The sequence below is a fragment of the Nycticebus coucang genome, chromosome 19 (assembly GCF_027406575.1).
Source record: "Nycticebus coucang isolate mNycCou1 chromosome 19, mNycCou1.pri, whole genome shotgun sequence".
NCBI classification, from domain to species: domain Eukaryota; kingdom Metazoa; phylum Chordata; class Mammalia; order Primates; family Lorisidae; genus Nycticebus; species Nycticebus coucang.
In genome coordinates this window covers 9,740,485-9,761,238 of record NC_069798.1, presented here as the reverse complement: position 1 = coordinate 9,761,238, position 20,754 = coordinate 9,740,485, and the positions used below count along the sequence as shown (strand labels likewise).

Here is a 20,754-nt window from a genome sequence, read left to right as displayed (position 1 = left end):
CGGCCACCTGAGAGCATGACAAGATGCTCATTCAAATAATGTCTGGGATGTGGTTTTTGATCGCTTTGATTCTGTCCATCTGATAAAAACACCAGGGTTGCTAAGACATATCCGCCACGAGGAAGCCTTTAATGAAAGGTGGATTGTCATGGGCTCTGGACAGGACTCCCAGCGGAACCCTGGAGTAACCAAGGGTAGGAGGTAAACACAGCCTGGGACACCAGCAAGACCACAGAGGAAAATTACATATGTATGAATGAGTCATCTCCTGGCAAGACACACAAAGCAAGAGGTTCGTTCCTGTGGGTGTAGCCTCACTTCTGGAGTCAGGTTGTAAAAATAAGCACCCCAAAGAAATCCCTTCTATGGACAAATTTAAGTGTTAGCAAAGATCAAAATACTAATTTATGGAAATTATCAACTTTTGGCAAGAGTATAGAGAAGATGGTTTAAATGCCCCCAGAAACAAACAGGCAAATGCATTCAGTTTGTTTATTTTTGTAACATTTTGTTTTGAACATCAAACACTGCACCAAAATATGAGCCATTCATCTTAAGACAATTATCTTTACCATAACTAAGAGTACTGTATTGATGTTTACAATTAATTTCTGATAACTTAAAACTTATTAGTGACATTGCTGTCTAATCATCAAATACTTCTCATCATAGGCTGAACATAATTATTAAAATAGCAAGGTTTTCCCTCCATTCTTTACCTTTAAACTGAATAAAAAATAAAAAGTTTTCACCTGGAAAAAAACAATTGAAGAAAAAACTCCATTTTTAACCAGTTTTATTAAACCCAGCAAGCTCCAAAAATGGGGAAAACACGGCTTCCCAGAATACATAGGATGATAAGATAAAATTCTCTGGAAGAGTGGAGTCTGTTTTCACCAACCTGCACAAAGTGAAAGAGCTGACTCCTCTCTAACCGTTGTTTCCATAAAAGGTCTTGCCCGGACACTCATGCGGCCGGACAGTCGAGTGGGCTGTCCAGGGGCAGAGCACCTCCCGGTCACTCAGTCAGCTTTGTTCCTCAGCTGTTCTCCCCATGATTTTTAGCAGCTTTCATTTTAGGACAGTACGCACTTAAGCTGTTTTCTTTTTCCAGTTGAAAACTATGCAGATGTTTTTAAACACAGCAAAACATAGTACTCAAACATGGAGGCTGCCTGCATGCTCTAGGTCCACACGTGTACCTCGCACACCCTGGCAAGGGCCAGAGTTGGCAGGAGGGGCTTTCCACACAGGGACATCAAAGGGAACACTAGAGTCAGACTGCACTGCAAAGAGGGGAAGGGTCCGGGTCACCGAGGGAGTGTCCGCTAGAATGAAGAAGAGCCAACCTGCCTACCATCTCCCTGTGACACCACTGTCACTGCGAACAGTGAGCGTGATGCTTCAGTTCACCATCGTAAGGGTTTGTGTACAAACACACTCGAAGGCATCTCTCTTTCACAGAAAGAACAAATGTCATTTGTACCAAATGGCAATGGATTTTCAGCACAAACTTAATACTTTCATAACATTATAGCAAAAGTAATCATCTACTTTCAGCAAGAAGGACTCCTTTAAACAAGGAAAAAGACTCACATTAATCAGCCTATGTACCCACTGGATCAATCTGCAGCAACCAAGTCTAGTGCTAACGGACACTGGGACACAGGGGCCAGCCACTCTCAACACAGGGCCGGGACCCATGTCCTAGGCTGGACCTTCTAACAAGGCCACGTGTCTAAATTTAGAGAAGAGCTTGTCAAGAAAAAGAAACACCCTAGTCAAAAACTCTTTAAAGGACAACCTAAAAAGAACTAAAGATGTATATTAAGATTTTTAGTACCACTCCTATGCAAAGAAGTCCTACGAAGCTCAGGTTAAACACATAAAGCTCTTATTCTTCCTCTAACCAGAAGGCAGTCAAGAGGACATGAGGACGGCGTCTATGGAATGAAGTGGCTACATGGCTGCTCTGCTAGGATTTTAATTCACTAACTGGATAGAACTCCATATAAACATAACCTAGGCTCCCTAACCCACTATACATAAATAAATTGATTAAACAGTCTTATGAACTATTTAAGAAGAACAAGGTTTGCACCAGAGAAAGCTTGTGTTGTCCCTTCTCTGGGCACATGTGGCTCCCAGGTTTTGCCCCTGGGAATTGTGCTCAAGGCATTTCAATGTCCTCTGTGCACCCACCAGCACTAGGAAAAAACAGCTGCAGTCAGTCGTCAAGGACTTTCAACTCTCCAATCTGGAAAAATAACCTCCCCTATTCCCCCTTTATAGATCAAGACCTAAAGCAAGACCACCAGCCCCATATGACTGCAGAGTCCGTCAGTCTGTATCTGCAGCCCCTCTGCTCAGGAGCCTTGACCTCCTGTGCTCTCACCGTGGTGACTATGACCTGGTGCCATTTCTGGTCCCCTAGGAAGTCTCCTCTCTTGCAGCTCTCTTGGTGTCAATATTGCAGTAGCTGTGAATGCTCCGAGGGGAGGACAGCACACAATCCTGCCTTGGTGCCATCTGCCTGGACATTTGATATGAGCTCATTATAATAAATAAATGAGCCAATAAGTGGAGCTGCTGTGCACATTTTAGTGAGAACACGTGGGCATCTCACACCCTCATGGGTCTCACAGGGCGGCCTTGACACCACCAACCACAGGAATGCCTGGCTGGAGGGGACAGTGATGAGGGATGTGGGCTCACAGGACTCTCCAAGACCCCTCTTGCACAGCGTCCATTGGGCTTTATTACAGGGTGGTGATTTCAAATGTCAAAGCCTAATGCTTTCAAGCAAACTTCACTGTGCTTCCCTGACAAATCTGGACCACAGAATTTCAGAAATCCTGTCTCAAAGCAAGACACCCAGGGCGGCGCCTGTGGCTCAGTGAGTAGGGCGCCAGCCCCATATGCTGAGGGTGGTGGGTTCAAACCCAGCCCCGGCCAAACTGCAACAAAAAAATAGCTGGGCGTTGTGGCGGGCGCCTGTAGTCCCAGCTGCTCGGGAGGCTGAGGCAAGAGAATCGCGTAAGCCCAAGAGTTAGAGGTTGCTGTGAGCCGTGTGACGCCACGGCACTCTACCCGAGGGCGGTACAGTGAGACTCTGTCTCTACAAAAAAAAAAGCAAGACACCCAAAGGCCCATCTAGGCCAGGCAACTGGCAGAAAGAAACCGCACTCTTCCCGGGACCAATGCAACTGTATCTGCATTTCCAGGGCCTCCCTGAAAATATAGTTGTTGGGTTTTTTTGTTTTGTTTTAAAACCCAACTTCCCACTTTTGACGTTTTAATTGCAGACATCGAATACAGATCTGCAAAATCTGTTCTTCTGGTTAGATGTAAAAAATAACGTAAAGGTCTCTCACTGTGGGGAAGACTCATGAGAAGACCGTCTAGGGCAGCGGTTCTCAACCTTCCTAATGCCGTGGCCCTTTAATACAGTTCCTGTGAGTCGCGACCCACAGGTTGAGAACCGCTGATCTAGGGGGATTCTGTCCTCCGGAAGCCCACATCTGTGGGGCTGGGCTCAGTGGCTCTGGGGCAGGGGCCTGGGGGGTCCTGCCCAAGTTGGCCCACCCAAGCAGCAGTCCTGTCCAATACAGCAGGAAGTGAGGCGCCCAATGGGGAAATGTGCACAGTCTTAGCCCACATCACTAACTGGACTTGTGGCAGTTCAGAGGGTCTGAGCCTCTGAAGACAGCCCTGGTTACAGAGAAACCAGCTCAAATGCCCCATGGAAATTGTAACAGTTTACTCTGTGTAATGTTTTGGTCCACTCTTTTTTAGCTTTTTTTCTTTCTTTTAAATTGTGTGATGGAAGGAGCACCCCACGCACAACTCGACGAAGTATGTGTGCAGCCTGCGAGGGAGGAAGCACAGCCTCCAGCCCTGGGCTGAGCTCTGCCCTGGTCCCTCGCGCTGAGCCGCAGACCTGCGGGGTCCAAGCAGCCAGCTTAGGAAGGCAAAGGACAGCAGTGCCAGCTCCAGGAGCCCCCAGCCGTGCTTGGGAAAGCTGGTGTCCGAGGTTGGCAGAAGGGCTGGTCACCTTCCCTTGCTGTGGGACAAGTGACTGAGCCCTACCTGCCCAGTGGAGGTGCCATCTCAGGCCAAGTCATCCAGGTCCACTTCAGGGATCGGGTCTCGCCAGTAGCAGAAGGAGCTGAACTCCGGGCAGGGAAAGGCGGAATTCTGTTCCTTGCTGAGAAGTGGGAACACATGCTCCACAAGCTCGCTCAGCCGGTGGTACCTAGGAGGAGATTGGGGAAGGGACACAGACTGTGACTCCAAAACTGACCAAAGACAGAAGACTGTGGGCAGTGAAGCTGGCCACTCAGCCTCCCAGATAGGCAGATCTAGGGCTGATAGCCTCCTACACATCTAGGATAATCGGGACTCCTCCAACAGTGATTCTGGACAACACCCACACAGGAGGTACAGTTCTGATGCTTTGAGCTGGGCCTGATCTCAGCTAGTGTATGTCTGTCCCTCGCTGCACCCCTGCTAGCTACAGGGCCCTGGGCTGAGAATTGGGAATGCACTTACGATGACTTGTTTCCTTTGGTCCTTTCTTGTATTAATTCACCCTTGGGGTTCACAGTGAAAATTCTACAGTCTGGAACTCCAACTTGTGTGTAAGCATAGACATCCTACAGAAGGAAACATCAAGCAGGGGAGTTCCAGTGAGAAGAAATCAGGACATGCTTCCCCTGCTCCTTGTGAGCCAGAGCCCGGCATAAACAGATTATCTGCAGAACACGCTGAAGCCAGGCACAGTGCAGCTCTCCCACCAAAACTGAGCTTTAGACAAATGTCAACTGGGAAGTGGTGCCAAACCCGGAGGACACTCAAGAGTGAGAATACTTGGGTAGCTACAAAGAAGCCAGGGGACCTGGAGCAGAAGGGACCAGGAGGCCATGCCCCCAACTAATGTCTAATAGGTGGGGTGTGCTAGTGAGGGGCGAGTCCCCAGGCAGGAGGGGAACAGGTGGGGTGTGCTAGTGAGGGGTGAGTCCCCAGGCCCTATTTAGGGCAGATCCATGAATGCAGCTTAGAGCCACTTGAGTCAGAGCTGCCTGAGGAAATGAAACTGAAGGCCCAGAAACAATGAGAAAGGTACAAATTCTGGAGCAGATCTACAAGTACGGGACCACCTCAATTGCTATAGAAATTTAGAACAGATCAAGTGAAAACCACTAAGCAGAATAGACGTCTCACCTAGCTCAGGGAATGGGCTGCACCCTAGAGGTACACAGGCCTCTGCATTTCACCCACACCAGGTCCAGAGCCCAGGAGACACTTACATTTGGACGGTTTCCAAAGGCAGCATAGAAGGGCTGCTTGGATGGAGCAAACAGATTCTTAATATCATTTAGACACTCAATTTTGAACTTCTCTGGTTTCTTTTCTATCACTTCCCTAAGGAAAAAAAAAAAGACCAAACCAAACTTAGAATGGTAGGTAGTTTTTCCTGGTGTGAGATCCTGAAAAAATTTTAGTGCTTACAACTACCTAATTTTTTTTAACCCTTTGTAACTGGTATCTTTCTTTCTCTTTCTTTTCTGGTATGATGACTGAGAAGAAAACATGAGTGACAGGGTTTAGGGAAGGAGAAATCTTGACTCTCCTGGCACTTGGCTTATCATCGCTATGTCTGACATAAATCAGGTGAAGGGTGAGTGTTAGGTGGCTCCACGAGAGCCAAAGAGCCTAGAGGCACAGCAGGGCTAGAGCCCGCGTCCATCCACACGCATACTCCATTCGCCCAGCCCTGCCCCATGCCACAGAGGCGGCCGAGCCTGCCTGCTGGAGAGGTACCTGTGGAAGGCAGAGAACAAGCTGCTGGGGGACAGCATCAGAGGGCCGCGGGGCAAGATTGTGCCCTTGTCATTGACCCAGTGCAGGTAGCCACGGGTCATGTCGGCCATGCCGATGGCACGGGCTGAACAGTACAGAAACTTGTAGCCATTCCTGAAAGAAAACGCATCCTGTTAGCCCACATGTCTCGGCTAAAGGGGGAAAAAAGCACTTTTCTTCTAAAAGGTACAAATAAAGCTCCTTTGATTTGCTGTGAACATCGAATTCTTGAATTTAGCAGGAAATGAATTAGGATGATAAAGATTTCACTGCTCCATGAGATACCACAGAGCACATGTACATTAGGGACTGTGCTTCCTGCTTGTCAGTGTGGACGCGACCTGCTGGGCGTCCATCCATGAAACCCTGCTTACAGACAGCAAAAAGCCTCGGACACCTTTAAATCATCCACTGTAAGAGAAAGATAAAAGGGATCTATTTATAAAGACAATTTGCAAGATGCAAACAATTCATAAGAAGCAAAAGTATGCCCAGACAACTGGCATAGTCATGATTTTCATATTACAACATTTTCAAGGAATGCTGAAGACACTAACTTTTAAAATCAATTTAATGTATAAGGATCCCACAAAGCCCAGGCCGCTGTTTTCCCTCAAAGGGTGCCCTGAGAACACCCCATGAATGACTTGTTTCCTCATGCATGTATGTACTATCTACTAAAAAAAAAAAAAAAAAATTTTTTTTTAATTTCATTTTTTTTTTTTTTTAGAGACAGGGTCTTGCTATGTTGCCCAGGCTTGTCTCCAACTCCTGGGATCAAGTAGTCCCCTCCTACCTGTCTTCCCAGTTACTGGGGCTATAGGTAACACTTGGTTCAAAGAAATACAATGTAAAAATACCTAGAAGATATGCCCAAAATGAAAATCAGCTCTCCTGTCAAATTCTAGCTAACAAAAATAATTATGGGGCTGGCTCATACTTGCCATCCTAGCACTTTGGGAGGCTGAGGTGGAAGGATCACCTGAGCCTAAAGTTTGAGGTAACAGTGAGTTATGATCATACCACTGTACTCTAGTCTGGGTGACAAGGTAGCAACATTGTCTCAAAAAAAAAAAAAAAAAATCACAGCTGTCATTATAGGTGCAGGAGGTAATGCCTCAAACTGAGCACCGTGAGGACTGCCTGAGATGACAGGCAGGAAGCCATCGCGCAGTGCCCGCTCCATCAGCAGTCACAGGGCTGCCACTCACCCCTGCATGAGGCCACACGAGCAAGTGAGAAAGAGCAGCAAGAGCTGGGTCCTAAGCACACAACCTACGGGGATCGACAGTTCACACTATTTTTCCACAGTTCTTAAAGCAAAATCGTATGTAGCTCACTGGAGCCAAGGTGGCATATGGAAAGGGATACTCACTCGTTGATAGAATGGTAGAGCTTTGCTATGCCCTGATGAGTCCAGTCTTTACCCAGCTGTGGGAGAATCTGTCCCAAAGCATCGGACCTACGAAGGTAGAAAAGACGTAGGAAAAGGCATCAGGAAGCACACACACAAAACGCCTTCCCCCTAGCCGAGCGTCCCCCTGAGCAAGCCAGTCTCACGAGGGCCGCGCACCTGAGGCAGCTCCTGCAACACAACCACTGCGCTGCCGACAGTGGAGTCACAGCAGAGCCAGACGCTCATTTTCAGGGAAAATCGGCAGCACACCCTCTTTTTTGCCTCTCTAATGTGAACAGCTTCTGTTTTCACATCAGAATTGAGACCAAATAACTAAATCTTATTGCAAGTTTTGCTTTGTTTTGACAGAGTTTCACAATGTCATCCCCAGCAGAGTGCCATGGCATCATAGCTCACAGCAACCTCAAACTCTTGGGCTCAAGCGATTCTCTTGCCTCAGCCTCCTGAGTAGCTGGGACTTCAGATGCCTGCCACAGTGCCCGGCTATTTTTAGAGACGAAGTCTCGCTCTAGCTCAGGCTGGTCTCAAACTCCTGAGGTCAGGCCATCTGCCTGCCGTGGCCTCCCAGAGTGCTAGGACTATAGGCGTGAGCCACCATGCCCAGCCTCAAAAGTAGTTTTTGATGTTAAATCTGTGTGGCTCCAACCATCTCCTCCATCCATAAAATGACCCTGTGCGACTGCTCGGGCCACCTCAGGGGGGATGGCTCACGTGAGGGATCCCCATGACCACTGTCGCAGGGCTGCTGACAAACCACACTTGGGTAGAGCTTACTTGGTTATTGTTCCATCGATATCAGAAATGATGATCTTGTCATTCCAGTTCCACAGGTAAATGGTCCCTGCACAGCGGCAGGTTCCTTGATACTGGGTTGTGATACTAAACACAATATCGTTTGGGCCATCATGGAGCTTCAGTTTTGCCTTTTGAAAAAGGATACGCATAAAGAAAATTAGCTGATAACATATAGTTTGGAACAGAGTTTAAAAATTTCCTAGACAATAACTGGCGTCCGGGGATCCCAGTGTGAGAGTCAGCATGGTCCACACTTGCCCAAGCTCAGCTTGCCACTCACGACGCCACGGGTGAGGCTTTGTTCTAAGAACTCCTCTGAACCCTCATAAAACAAAAACCCTCTGTTCTTCTTCCACACCTGAGAATCCTGCCTTGGCCTCAACCTTCAGCTGATCCCACCAAGACCTTTCCACACTGAAAATGGGTCAGTCAGGGGATGGGAAATGAACAAGAAATGGGGAAATTGTGCCTAAAATGTCATTTCTCCATTTCTACTACTTCAAAGAGACAGTATGTGGCCCAGTGTTGGGTTAGCTGTGTAAGAATCATCAGGCAAACATTTACAAAATACAGCTTCCTCCGGTCTCAATGGCTCATGCCTATAATCCCAGCACTGGGGGAGGCTGAGGAGGAAGAACTGCTTGAGCTCAGGAGTTCGAGACTTGCCTGAACGAGAGTGAGACCCCGACTCCAACCCAGCCAGGTGCAGTGGCGAGCACCTGTAATCCCAGCAGCTTCCAGAGGCTGAGGCAGAGGGAGGGATGCCCACGGCCTGAGTCTGAGGTTGCAGGGAGCTATGACGCCATTGCACTCTGCTCAGGGCATAGGGTGGGACTGCCTCAACAACCAAAAAAAAAAAAAAAAGCAAAGAAATAAAAATTAAAAATAAGCAAGGAAATTAAAAAAAAAAAAAACATATATAGCTTCCTCAGCTCACTCCCGGAGACTGAGGAAGGGGGTCTGCGGCTCCACTGTGGCTAAACATTGATACGACATCACGTAACACGTGTTCAGCTGGGGAAGGCAGCGGACAGGAGAGGAACTGCATTAAATTAAACAGTTACGCAAGTCCCACTGGACCCACGTGCATCACACAGGACTCACGATCTGGTCTGAGGAGAGCCGAAGGGACTTCTTATATGACGTTGTGCTGCCGTGGCTCAGGGGCTCCATGGGGATGGGCTCCACTTTGATTGAGTCTTCCAGTTCCTGTGACCCCTCATCACTCGAGGAGTCATCCTCAGCCGGCCTATTGCACATCAACCCAGTTACTCAAGAGGAAACAGGGCTTTCACTATGACAGCTTTACATTCAGGAACAAATGGAAATCCTTTCTACAGAAGAAAAGTTATTCCCTCTGCCATTCTCCCATACCCACAGCTCCTTATGTGCCTGAGATTAACTGGTAAGGCCACCTGCTCCTTCCTCTCAAAGCTGGTGAACAGTTCCTTCCCGGCGGTGAGCGCCTACTTTCTGCCATTCCCCATGAATGTTATGAGGCCTACTGACTCTTCCTGATGTGTATGTTTCAAAATTATAAATTGAAAGAAAGTATAAGAAAGAACTAATAAGAAAGATTTCACACACCCCTTCAAAGAGAGTAAGGAGCAAGAAAGTAAACGCCCCAGCTCAGACACACGATGAGAGTGGCGGGAGGAAGCAGAGTGAAGGTGAGGACAGCGGCCTGGCAGCCACTCACAAGGGCCGGCCAACCCACGTGTTCAAGGGGGCCACCTCTCCCAGAAAACGAAATTCACCCCAACCAACCCTTCAGACAGATTCTTTTTCGTGTCTCCCTCTGGCACCTGACAGGAAGCAAGGGGGGCGTGGACATGAGAGACAATTCCCTAAACATCCCTTCCCACAGAGCTGCCTTCCCGGGCCCTTGACTCCACAGCTACATGATGGCCCAAGGTGTTCAGGAAGCAGTGACAAGCCTGTTTGCTCCTCTAAGATGATAACGTATTTTAGAAATGCAGTGTCATCTGCTGAGTGGCACAAATATACCACTTACAGTCTCATCTATAAGAGAAAGGCGTTTCTAAGAATTAAACAAAGTGGCCAACATCAATTTAGAAGCAATGGCTAAGCAGGAGTAGCCGGGGCGCATGCGCTGGGAGGAAGGACAGGGTGCCCACCTGGCACTTGCCGACTCCTTTGCACTTGATGGCAGGTCACAGATTGGCGGCACCTCAGATTTTCCTTCCTTGGCTTCTGGCAACTAAAACAGGAAGATGTAATGGCAATGTTCTCCCTCCAGGTGAGCCCAGATTTGATAGCAGCCCTCTCCAGGGTTGTGTGGTTCGTTCTGAACCCACAACTTAAAATGCTCAAAACCCAGACTTTCTCTACTGTGACAGAAAGAACAGAAATCTAAGGTAGAAGTCATGTGCTGCTATGCAGAAAGCAGTGCCTACAAAGCTACAAGTAAAAAAATTTAAGAGCACCATTCCAAACGACAAAATGTGATACAACTGGCCTAAACTTGTTAAGTCCCTGGCAGAGACACCTCCTGGTATCTGCAGAAAGTAAGTGACTGACGCTTCCTTCTCTGGGGAGTGGCTCCGCCCATACTGAAGGGACTGGAAGGCTGCCCCAAACTGACATGGATGTGAAGTTGGTTCAGGCACGGCTACCCTTCTGACATTTGAAAAACAGGTGAAACCCCTGAACCCTCTTTTTCAGAAGGCACTGGGAAATGAAGAGCTGATCTGCTCATTTAGTATGGCTCCCTGGATGAATTTCTCCTGTGGGTATCTTGCTAAAACAGATTCTGGTTATTTATACCTGTAGTGGTTTAGGAGGGTATTATAATATTAGGAGGGTATTATAATACCTTTTTATATCTGAAAGGTAAAGCAGAGAAGTAAAAAGAACACAGCCTATGAAGTCAGACTCAAGGTCAAGCCTTAGCTCATCCCTCACCAATTACATGACCTCATCAGACTATATGCCTTCTCTGTGCATATAGCTTTTTCTTACTTTTAGGGCAATTCAAACGTCCCTTTACTGATGGATAGTAAAGGCCAAAGACCACATGGACCAGCCTAGCACTTGCATGCAGTAACTGCTTAAAACTGATAATGGTACTACTGTAAACACTACTATATGTACGGCCCACTTTCCAGTGCTTGACAAAAAGGCTTTGCGAATTAATGAAAGATTTACTTCTTTCAGCCCACGGAAACTACTAACCTCTAGGTCTGTTACCTGTTTGGTCATGCTTTCTCTCTTACGCCAAAACCACCAGCGACCAGACTTCTTCGGCATCTTGTCTTTAACCCAGGACTCAACTGTGGCCTGCAAATAACCACCACGGGTTAGCTGGTCACACGGCCCCTGATTCCAGACTGTGAGTGATGCTCTCCACGCCTCCCAAACTCCCCTGGTGTCTTTACTATCTGTGAGCCGGCAGCACGGCTTTCGTAGCAGTTCTGTGGCACAAGGCAAGGTGGCTGGGCTGTGTGCAACCAAAACCCCTGCCAGGTGAGCAGCTCTCCTGCTCAATTGCTCAATTTCTGGAAAATGTGGTCCTTGTGATTCATGAGGACCAAATGAGACTGATGACGCCTTCTTGTGGACACATTAAAAACAAACCTCGAGGTTCTAATAGGAGGCGTCTCCATCACAATCTCACCTCCCCACACTGACACTACCTATCAAGCTTCTGTCGCTCATAGTACCCGCTTTCTTGATGCTTCTTCCTACCTTAATGAGAGGAAAAAGATTTTTTTCTTCATTTATGTCAAACTTAAATTAGTAAAAACCTCTCAACTTTTATACATCATCAAAAACTGGTATAAAATATCTAATAAAAGTGACAGAAGTGACAGCCCAGCTAACTCCTTAGCATTTAAGCATGAGGTATTTTTAGTCAGCATGTATGAATCTTTGATTTTTTTCTATTAAATATTAAATTTGAATAAGACTTTGAACAGTATCTAGTTCAACAATATGCACATCCAGATTTTCTTTCTTCTTTTTTTTTTTAGCATTTTAAATTCTCAGGGTCATTTACACCTTATCTTTTAGAATTAACAGTGAGTTTGTATCAAGGGTGATAGGATCAATAGCGCACATCCAGATTTTCTAAGTACTGTATGCTGCTGACACTGTTAAGAAAGCAATAAACAATGGTAGATCTTCTCACCTTAGGCAGACTCTTCTGAAACACCTGTAAGCTGAGGATCATGGGAGCAGCCAACGCCCAGTTATAGTAACTGCAAGAAACAAAGGTTGTACAAAACCATCAGACTGTTCAAGGGAGCAAGACACAGGGAAAAAGAAAGAGGGGGGAAAGGGGAGAAGAGAGTAGCAGAAATGACGTACAATTCCTTATTCTCTTCAATAGAAAAATGGTCAGCTAAATGTTTTGTCACATGAATAATCTTTACTTCAAGTCCAACTTCTCCAAACAGAGGAGTAAAATCTATCAAATAGATTATTATTTTTTTTTTGTAGAGACAGAGTCTTATTTATGGCCCTCAGTAGAGTGCCGTGGCGTCACACAGCTCACAGCAACCTCCAGCTCTTGGGCTTACGCGATTCTCTTGCCTCAGCCTCCCGAGCAGCTGGGACTACAGGCGCCCGCCACAACGCCCGGAGGCGCCGGCCCCATATGCCGAGGGTGGCGGGTTCAAACCCAGCCCCGGTCAAACTGCAACAACAACAAATAGATTATTTTTAAATGAGGCACTGAAATGTTACGAGAGTCGAAGCTGGACTTTCAGTTCAAAGTCACTGCTCACTAGTTCATTTACATGAGATGGCAAATTTTGTAACAAGATAAACTGTTAACAAAATTTTACAAGTTTGCACTTGTAAAAAAACTGCAAGAGTATTTAACAATTATAAAACCAACAGTAATTTACCGATTATATATCCGTATTACAAGGTTAGGATTGTCTATGAGTCCAGGGTTTTCTGCAAATTCATGATAAGTAATGATATGTTCCATGAATTTTTCTGCAATGTAAAATAATAATAATCAATTTGGTTATATATTATATTAATTCCCATATGAGATTACTGTAATAATCTCTGCATTGCAGAAATTATAAGCTAAAAGAAACCCTTAAAGAACAACTGACTTTTAAAACCCCATCAAAAGCAAAATGTCATACCCTTTTTTCCCCACAAGAAAGAATATTTATTTTCTATTCCCCCTCTCTTCCAACACTCCTCCACCAATTAAAATAAACAAACAAAGAAACAGGAAAAAGAGACATCCAGAGGCTTTTAAAAAAGTAGACTACAGGGCGGTGCCTGTGGCTCAAGGAGTAGGGCGCCAGTCCCATATGCCGGAGGTGGCGGGTTCAAACCCAGCCCCAACCAAAAAAAAAAAAAAGTAGACTACAAATGTGGCCAGAGAGGGAAGGAAAAGAGACAGACAGACACGCACGCTCTAACTGATGGGCACTGTGAGTTTCATTCCCATCAGATGGAGGAACTTCACAGGCAGCCCCCGCGTAACTGGGGAATATTCACGGGGGTCTTACGTTTTAAGGGCCTGCTACATTAGGGAAAAAACACAACATTTTACAACTGCTTGGAGAATAAAAATGTAAATCCAGAATTTGGTCAGGGTCCGTCAAGAAATAAATCCTAAATTCTTGCTGAGTGAATGTGAATTTACATGAATTTTTATTCTCAATCCTAAACCTGTACCCTAGGAGATGCAGGCTAACAGAAATTTCTCACTTGGGTTGTTCCTCCAGCTAATTAACAGTAAATAATAAATGTACTTGCCATTTCTGCCTCTTGCAATAGCAAATTCTACCAGTCTAAGATACAAATATTTAAAATAAAACTATAAATTTTACATTTTATATAAATTTTAAATTTTTCAACACCTCTCATATAACTTTTAACGCAGCATTTATGAGGATTACTAAGAGAATGTGATCTATTTAATTTTAGAAGAACCATAACTTACTCTTAATTTCTTGTAAATATAAAGCAAAACAATGAAGAATGAGAATAAGGAGGGATAGTAAGCCCCCTGTGACCCTAGAAAGAACTAACTTCAGGAAAACACACTCTGAAGGCTCTGGCCGCCCAGGAGGCCACGTGAGCCTTAGTTCCTCTGAGGAGGAAAGAAGACAGATGATGATGCCACTCATGCAAAGAAAACCGTTCCTTAGAGGAAAATCAATTAGAGGCCACCAGCCAAACTGAGAAAATACTAGAAGTTTAGTTTCAAGAGAAGGTTAAAAACCAAAAAGCCAAAGAATTTAACACACATGGGCGCTCAACCCCACTGGGGATGCCCTATCTCTAAGTGCCTTCCTTACTCTGGAGCGAGCTTTCTATATTGAGCCTGATAAAGTACTAGAATCCCCCCAGAACTCCACTTCCGCTGTGGACAGTCAATTTTCTCTAACTTCAGGGTCCCACATTCACGTCTAAGGCACAGTGCTTTCCAGGAGGGTAGCTGGACCCTCGTCCCACCACTATTTCAGTTAACTTCCCAGATGGGAAAACCAACCCCATGTGACTGGCTCCTGGCCACTCAGCAAACAGGGCAGCCTGAGAACCTCGACCTCTTAACTTGAAACAGAGCCCATTAGGAACACTCCCTCACCAACACTGTACCATAAAAGGGTCTTTAAATGAAGATCTAAGGGTCTGACATTACAGAAAAATACCTGTTACTTGAACAAGGGCACCAAACAATGGAAGCACCCGAAGAGCTAAGGGCAGGTTTTAATCCGGTGAGGACCAGGCTACTCCCTGAAGGGAAGGCAGGGCAGGACCACTCAGCGCACCTTTAGAGATTTCTCCGTTCTCACTGAGGCCCCCACACAGGGAGAGGGTGACGTCCGGCAAGTCCATGGCAGAATCCGAGAGGCACTCAGTGCCACTATCAGCAGCTGCACTTCCCACAGACTGTGGCGACTGGGAGCCAGAGAGCGTGTCAGACTCGGGCCACTGCCTGGAGCCGGGATCCGACTCACTGCGGGCAGTGGATGGGGGAGAAAGAGATTGATAACAACTTCTTATACACCTTGCTTATTACACAGCTCTAGGGAGCTCAAACCAAACAACACACCCTACAGAAAGGGCAGATGGACTATCAGACATAGCTTTGCTTAGGGTTTAGGCAACCTAAGATAGTGCTACTGGGGAATTAACCGTGAACACAGGAAATATATTACAGAATCACTATATTCACCAGAATGGCAACATTTCAACTAAGGCCTTTCTGACTTTAATTAAAGGAGGAAAAGAGTTATAAGCATTTATTTATATTTCCACAATGAAAATGACAGGGTGATTAAGAAAATACGATGGTTGAAAAATCTTTTGATCTTAACTTCCTAGAAAAGGCTGTGGTATTAATGTACATCCTATAGAAAATTACTGTAGTCCACACGGTATTATTTTTTAAAATGGGCATTTTTAACTATAGTTCCAGAACAAAGTAAACAGAAATTAAAGCATGAAAAAATTCTCAGGAGCAGAAAAAGAAATGTACTAAGAAATAAACTAAGTTAACTGTTTTTTACAGGAATTCTTATAAATAAAGGCCAGTACCAAAGATGAAGTTATTCAATATTTTCATTTTCCAGATTAACAAGACACAAAAACCAGGTTTCAAGTGATCAAGAGAAACCTTTTGGCCAGCATGGTGGCTCATACCCATAATCCTAGATTCTGGAAGGCTGAGGGGAGGATCCTTTGAGTTCAGGAGTTTGAGACCAGTCTAAACCAGAAAAACTAGCCAGGAGTTGTGGCGGGCACCTGTAGTCCCAGCTACTTGGGAGGCTGAGACAAGAGAATCTCTTGAGCCGAAGAATTTGCAGTTGCTGTGAGCTATGATGCCATTGCCCTCTAGGGTGACAAAGAATGAAACCCTGTCTCAATTAAAAAATAAATAAATAAAATAGAAAAATTAGCCAGGTGTGGTGGCTGGTGCCTATAGTCCCAGCTAGTGGAGAGGCTGAAGCAGGACGATCGCTAGAACCCAGGAGTTTGAGGTTGCTGTGAGCTATGATGCCACAGTGCTCTAGCCTGGGGAACAGAGTGAAGCTCTGTCTAAAAAAAAAAAAAAAGAGAGAGAGAGAGAGAAACCTCTTGTAATAGAGAACAAATTTGAGAGAAAAAAACCAAGGAGCTAGTATTTTTAACATTTGACTTTAGAAAACAATATAGAAGACCTTGTGAAGTTTTAGATCTTTTGAATAAAAATCTCAACTCTGAGCAGGAGGTGGCAGCAGAGTACAGGCACATTGTAAGTAGAAGGCAGTTTCAAAAGTTTCATGTTTGGCATGTCAATCAACCAAAAATTTAGGTTTTTCAAAAATTTTTCCTCTCCACAGCCATGTACACTCACACTGCAAAATTGAGAATAATTAGATGGATAGAATGTTCTCACTGGAAATGTAAAGCAGCAAACCCTACTGTTAGGCTGGGAGGGTGGGCACAGGACAACCCTTGGCAAAACATATGTGTTCTTTCACAACACCTGTGTCTCTTACAGGGGTACATAGCAAGGCCTCCCCTGGAAGTTAGGTGTGGCCACATGACTCTATGGCTGAGCGGCTGATTAGACGTGAAGGGTGTGCACCTCGTTCCCAGGGAGTCCTCTCGGATGTGATGCTCCCTCCTTTCCCTGCCTGTTGCTCGTAAACCTTGAATTCTTGCCTGGGGAAGGACCTTGTGGCCTCCACCCAACCAAACACCAACAATGAATGCTATCACATGAACAAAAACAAACTTCTACTGTGGTAAGCCAATGAGACCTTTGGTTTTATCAGTTACAGCAGTTAAGGTTACCCCAAAGAAAAATAACTTATCTACTCCTATCAATCTAATGCCATTGGACTCAACATGCTGCCAAACCAAAGGTTAGCTATATAATTATAAATACTGGATATTTAGTATTAAGGATGATGACTGTGACAAAACAAATGCTTATAAGCATTAAAACAATCTCACTATTTTTAAGTATTTATGGAATGTCTCAAGAAGTAATTCATGAGGCAAGAAGCTTACTTAGTGGATGGACAGGACCCTACACAGTTAACTTATAGTAGAGTAACACAAAGGTCCTGTTCACATCACTCTCCCTATTTTTCTTTTCTTTTATGAGACAGAGTCTCACTTCACCTTCTCACCCTCGGTAGAATGCCATGGCGTCAGAGCTCACAGCATCCTCAACCTCTCTGGCTCAAGTGATTATCTTGCCTCAGTCTCCCAGTAGCTGGGATTACAGGAACTCACCACAAGGCCCAGCTATTTTTAGAGATAAGGTCTGGAACCTGTGAACCCAGGCAACACACTAAGCTCGGCCTCTCAAGCGTGCTAGGATCACAGGTGCAAGCCACCACTCCAAGCTCTACGCTCCCTATTTTTCAAAAAGAAGTTTCAGTTTCCTTACCTTAAAAAAATCCAACTATTACTTTAAATGCAGTAGTTATTTTGAGGCAAATTTAGGGTACAAAGCTAGATAAGAGTTTTAAGAAGCTCCCCCAAATATTTATATTTTAAGTATCTTTATGTCAATCCTAGTCCAAATATAAAATGAAGCATGCTTTTCAACAACTCATTGTTTAAATTATACCTGCTTATGACTCAGTAGATTTAAGTCTACTTTCTGTGAAGAAAAAGTTCAGCTGCTTTTTGTAACCAGACTATTATAATGAATTCCTTTAAGAGTGCAAATGAACTTGGGAAGACAGTCCGACTGTTACCATATTTAAGTTAGTCAAAAGGGAAATTGGTGAGAGCCAGGGAGGAAGGCTGTGTGAAACTGGGGAAGCTACAGGGAATGTGGGGCACACAGGTCAGGCTGGAGTTTAGAAAAGGCTCCAGAGCTTACTCTCCAAAGGAGTGAAGGCATTCTTTGTAAAACAGACAAAAAAAAAAAAAAAAAAGCTCAAAAACTTCCCAAGCATGTTGAGTTTGCATTAACGATTAAAAAGTGCTTATCTGAATTCCTACATCCTTTAGTAGGTGTCTCTTTCCTCATTGTATTGAAAATGTCTTCAAAAATAGGTAATTATTAATTGCAAGTCCTAACAGTCGAAACCACACAGTATTTCTGAACTTTCCAAAACCTGAAGCCATCATGGTGGCTAAGGGACACTGAGTTGCTCCTTTTCCTCAGATGAAATGTTTTGCTCTATAAGTAACTAGAATTATTTCAGAGTTGTCTACCCTTCAATACACAGGAGCATACTACCTTTTAGGGAAATAGAGAGCTGCAACTTCAGGTTCTAGAGCCTTTAGATCATCCAGGTAAATATCATCAGGTCCCTGGTGCTGGCTCCTCTTGTGGATACCTGTTTTTACATATTAAAAAAAAAAAATCAGAGGTAAGAATTTATTCTTCATTTCTGTCAACTCTACAAAACCCACAAAGATTTGCAAATAATATAGACCATGACTGGAATAGGGTTTTATTTTTAAAGGTGTCAATAACCTTTTTAGTTGTGTTGGTTAACCACCTATGCTAATGGAAGAGAGGTTCAGCACTCAATAAACGCGTCAATTACTCATTCTTTCATTTGCTGTTACATAAATAATCCTAGCCCCTAAATAACTCAGATTTAATGGTAGAAGTTTTTTTTTGTTTTTTTTTTTAATATTTATAGGTAGGAACAAGCATGACTAAACTCGAGGCCATCACCTGCAGTGAGAAGGAAAGGTTGTCAGGGAATAGGATGGATATTCTGTGGTTACCAAGTACCAACCCACATGTTATCTTCTAATTAAAGAAGAAAAAAAATCCTTTCCTTATTTGTCAGATGGATAGATATGGTAGACAACACATTAATCAATGACCACATTTAGCATTACTAAGCAGGTCATCATGAGATACTGTATGAAGTAGTTAGTATTTGCCATAAAGCAATCTTCTATTTACAAAATCTAATTAAGCCTCTAGACTTGAACTGTAGCCACACTGTGGTGCCCCCAGCCATGTGGCAACCGAGCAACTCAAAAACATTTTCCATGTCTAAAGACAGACATAAAAAATGCATTTAAAAATGTATAAAACACGCCATTTACTCTAAAAAATGGAAAAAACCTCATTAGTAACTTTTATGTTGATTACATATTAAAATTATACTATTTGTCATTTGTGTGACTATTGGCTAGGCAGTGACTCATGCCTGTAATTCCAGCAATTAGGGCGGCTGAGGCAGGAGGGTTGCTTGAGATGAGAAGTTTGAGGCCAGTCTGGGCAACATAGACCCTGCTACTACATTAAAAATAAATAAAGTGGCTGTAAAAAGACACAAATTTTTATATATATGGCTCATATTCCATTTCTACTGACCAATACTGTTCTACAGCTAATTTTCAGTTAAGAAAATATGTAGACATCACTATGGAAAAACAACCAGACACATTCAGAACATGAGGAAGTCAACAAGTGGCTGGGTTCTTTCAAAGGTCACTGTGCAGACAGGGCACTAGGGTGAGTGGGGGTTTATGAGAGAGTGGGCATGAGGAGGGAGAGGTGACAGGGTGCTGTTTAGAAAGAAGATTAAAGAAACAAAAACCTGTGAACTTACATGGGATTTTGGTTTGGGGAAAAAGAAAGCTAAAAATAGTCTTGGTATATTTGGGGAAATGTAAATATGGAATTTATTTATTGTGACAGAGTCTTACTTTGTCACCCTTGATAAGAGCACTGTGGCATAACTCACAGCAACCTCAAACTCTTGGGCTTAAGAGAGTCTCGTCTCATTTTCCTGAGTAGTTGGGACTACAGGTGCCTGCTTAGACTGGTCTCAAACTCCTGAGGTTCAGGCAATCCACCTGCCTCAGCCTCTCAGAGTGTGGGGATGACTGGCACGAGCCACCATGGCCTTTTTTTTTTTTTTTTACAGAGAGGATTCTCATCTGTTCCCTGGGCTAGAGTGCCATGGTGTCAGCTTCGCTCATGGAAACTTCAAACTCCTCTGTTTAAGTGAACCTCCTGCCTCAGCCTCCTGAGTAGCAGAAAATATTCTTATTCTTCGAATGGGTTGTCCTAGAGCAGCGGTTCTCAACCTGTGGGTTGCGACCCACAGGAACTGTATTAAAGGGTTGCGGCATTAGGAAGGTTGAGAACCAATGTCTTAGAGTGTATAAGGGCAAAATGTCATGCCTATAATTTATTTTCAACTGTTTTACAATAGTAACAAACTGTATGTGTGAGAGTGAAGACTATCAAAAAATACGTATGAAACTTTTCATATAAAAGAGGAAAAAAGAATGAGGTCAAAATAGTGGTGGTGACCATTCAGTGTTCCTGTCTCTGGTCAGCTACTACCCTATGTGCTAAGCCAAAAACAGACGTCATTAGTGCCTAGGTTAAAACAAAGTATTCATCCTGGAAGAACTAGAGTTTCCACCTTAACATTTCTTAGAGCAGAACAAGTGATTATGGGCCTTTGGTGAAAGAGCAGGTGCCGAGTTAGGCCACCATTAGCTGGATGGTCAGATCTGGCCTCAAACACCCGACAGTCACATTCTTTTATTTTAGATAAATTATTTGAGTGACCTTGAAGGTCCTTATCTGTGGTGGACATTAAGTCAGTCTGTGACTGTCTAACCTTTGGGGTTAATGAAGTAGATCACTGGCTATGTATGAAGATGGGTGATTTTAGGTAAGGTTTCACACTTCCCTAAAAGCAGAATCGAAGTCTAATATTCAGTGTATGCATCCTAGCTCTCGCTGTACC

At 44.4% G+C, this 20,754-nt stretch overlaps 1 protein-coding gene across 2 annotated transcripts in view; it reads right to left on the bottom strand.

Annotated features, from left to right (window-relative positions):
- Nucleotides 1-486: 486 nt before the first annotated feature.
- LPIN2 (lipin 2) overlaps nucleotides 487-20,754 on the bottom strand; it is an 81,839-nt gene continuing 61,571 nt past the window's right edge. For both annotated transcript variants that reach the window (XM_053571272.1, XM_053571271.1), the window contains exons 8-21: nucleotides 18,261-18,360; nucleotides 14,842-15,029; nucleotides 12,946-13,039; nucleotides 12,225-12,294; nucleotides 11,285-11,374; nucleotides 10,213-10,295; nucleotides 9,179-9,323; nucleotides 8,054-8,202; nucleotides 7,238-7,324; nucleotides 5,824-5,976; nucleotides 5,310-5,424; nucleotides 4,552-4,655; nucleotides 3,123-4,255; nucleotides 487-2,855 (exon numbers count right to left, since the gene is read on the bottom strand). In XM_053571272.1, coding sequence (XP_053427247.1) covers nucleotides 4,111-4,255; nucleotides 4,552-4,655; nucleotides 5,310-5,424; nucleotides 5,824-5,976; nucleotides 7,238-7,324; nucleotides 8,054-8,202; nucleotides 9,179-9,323; nucleotides 10,213-10,295; nucleotides 11,285-11,374; nucleotides 12,225-12,294; nucleotides 12,946-13,039; nucleotides 14,842-15,029; nucleotides 18,261-18,360 — 1,523 coding nt within the window. In that variant the 3' untranslated portion in view covers nucleotides 487-2,855; nucleotides 3,123-4,110. The remainder of the gene's footprint in view (nucleotides 2,856-3,122; nucleotides 4,256-4,551; nucleotides 4,656-5,309; nucleotides 5,425-5,823; nucleotides 5,977-7,237; nucleotides 7,325-8,053; nucleotides 8,203-9,178; nucleotides 9,324-10,212; nucleotides 10,296-11,284; nucleotides 11,375-12,224; nucleotides 12,295-12,945; nucleotides 13,040-14,841; nucleotides 15,030-18,260; nucleotides 18,361-20,754) is intronic.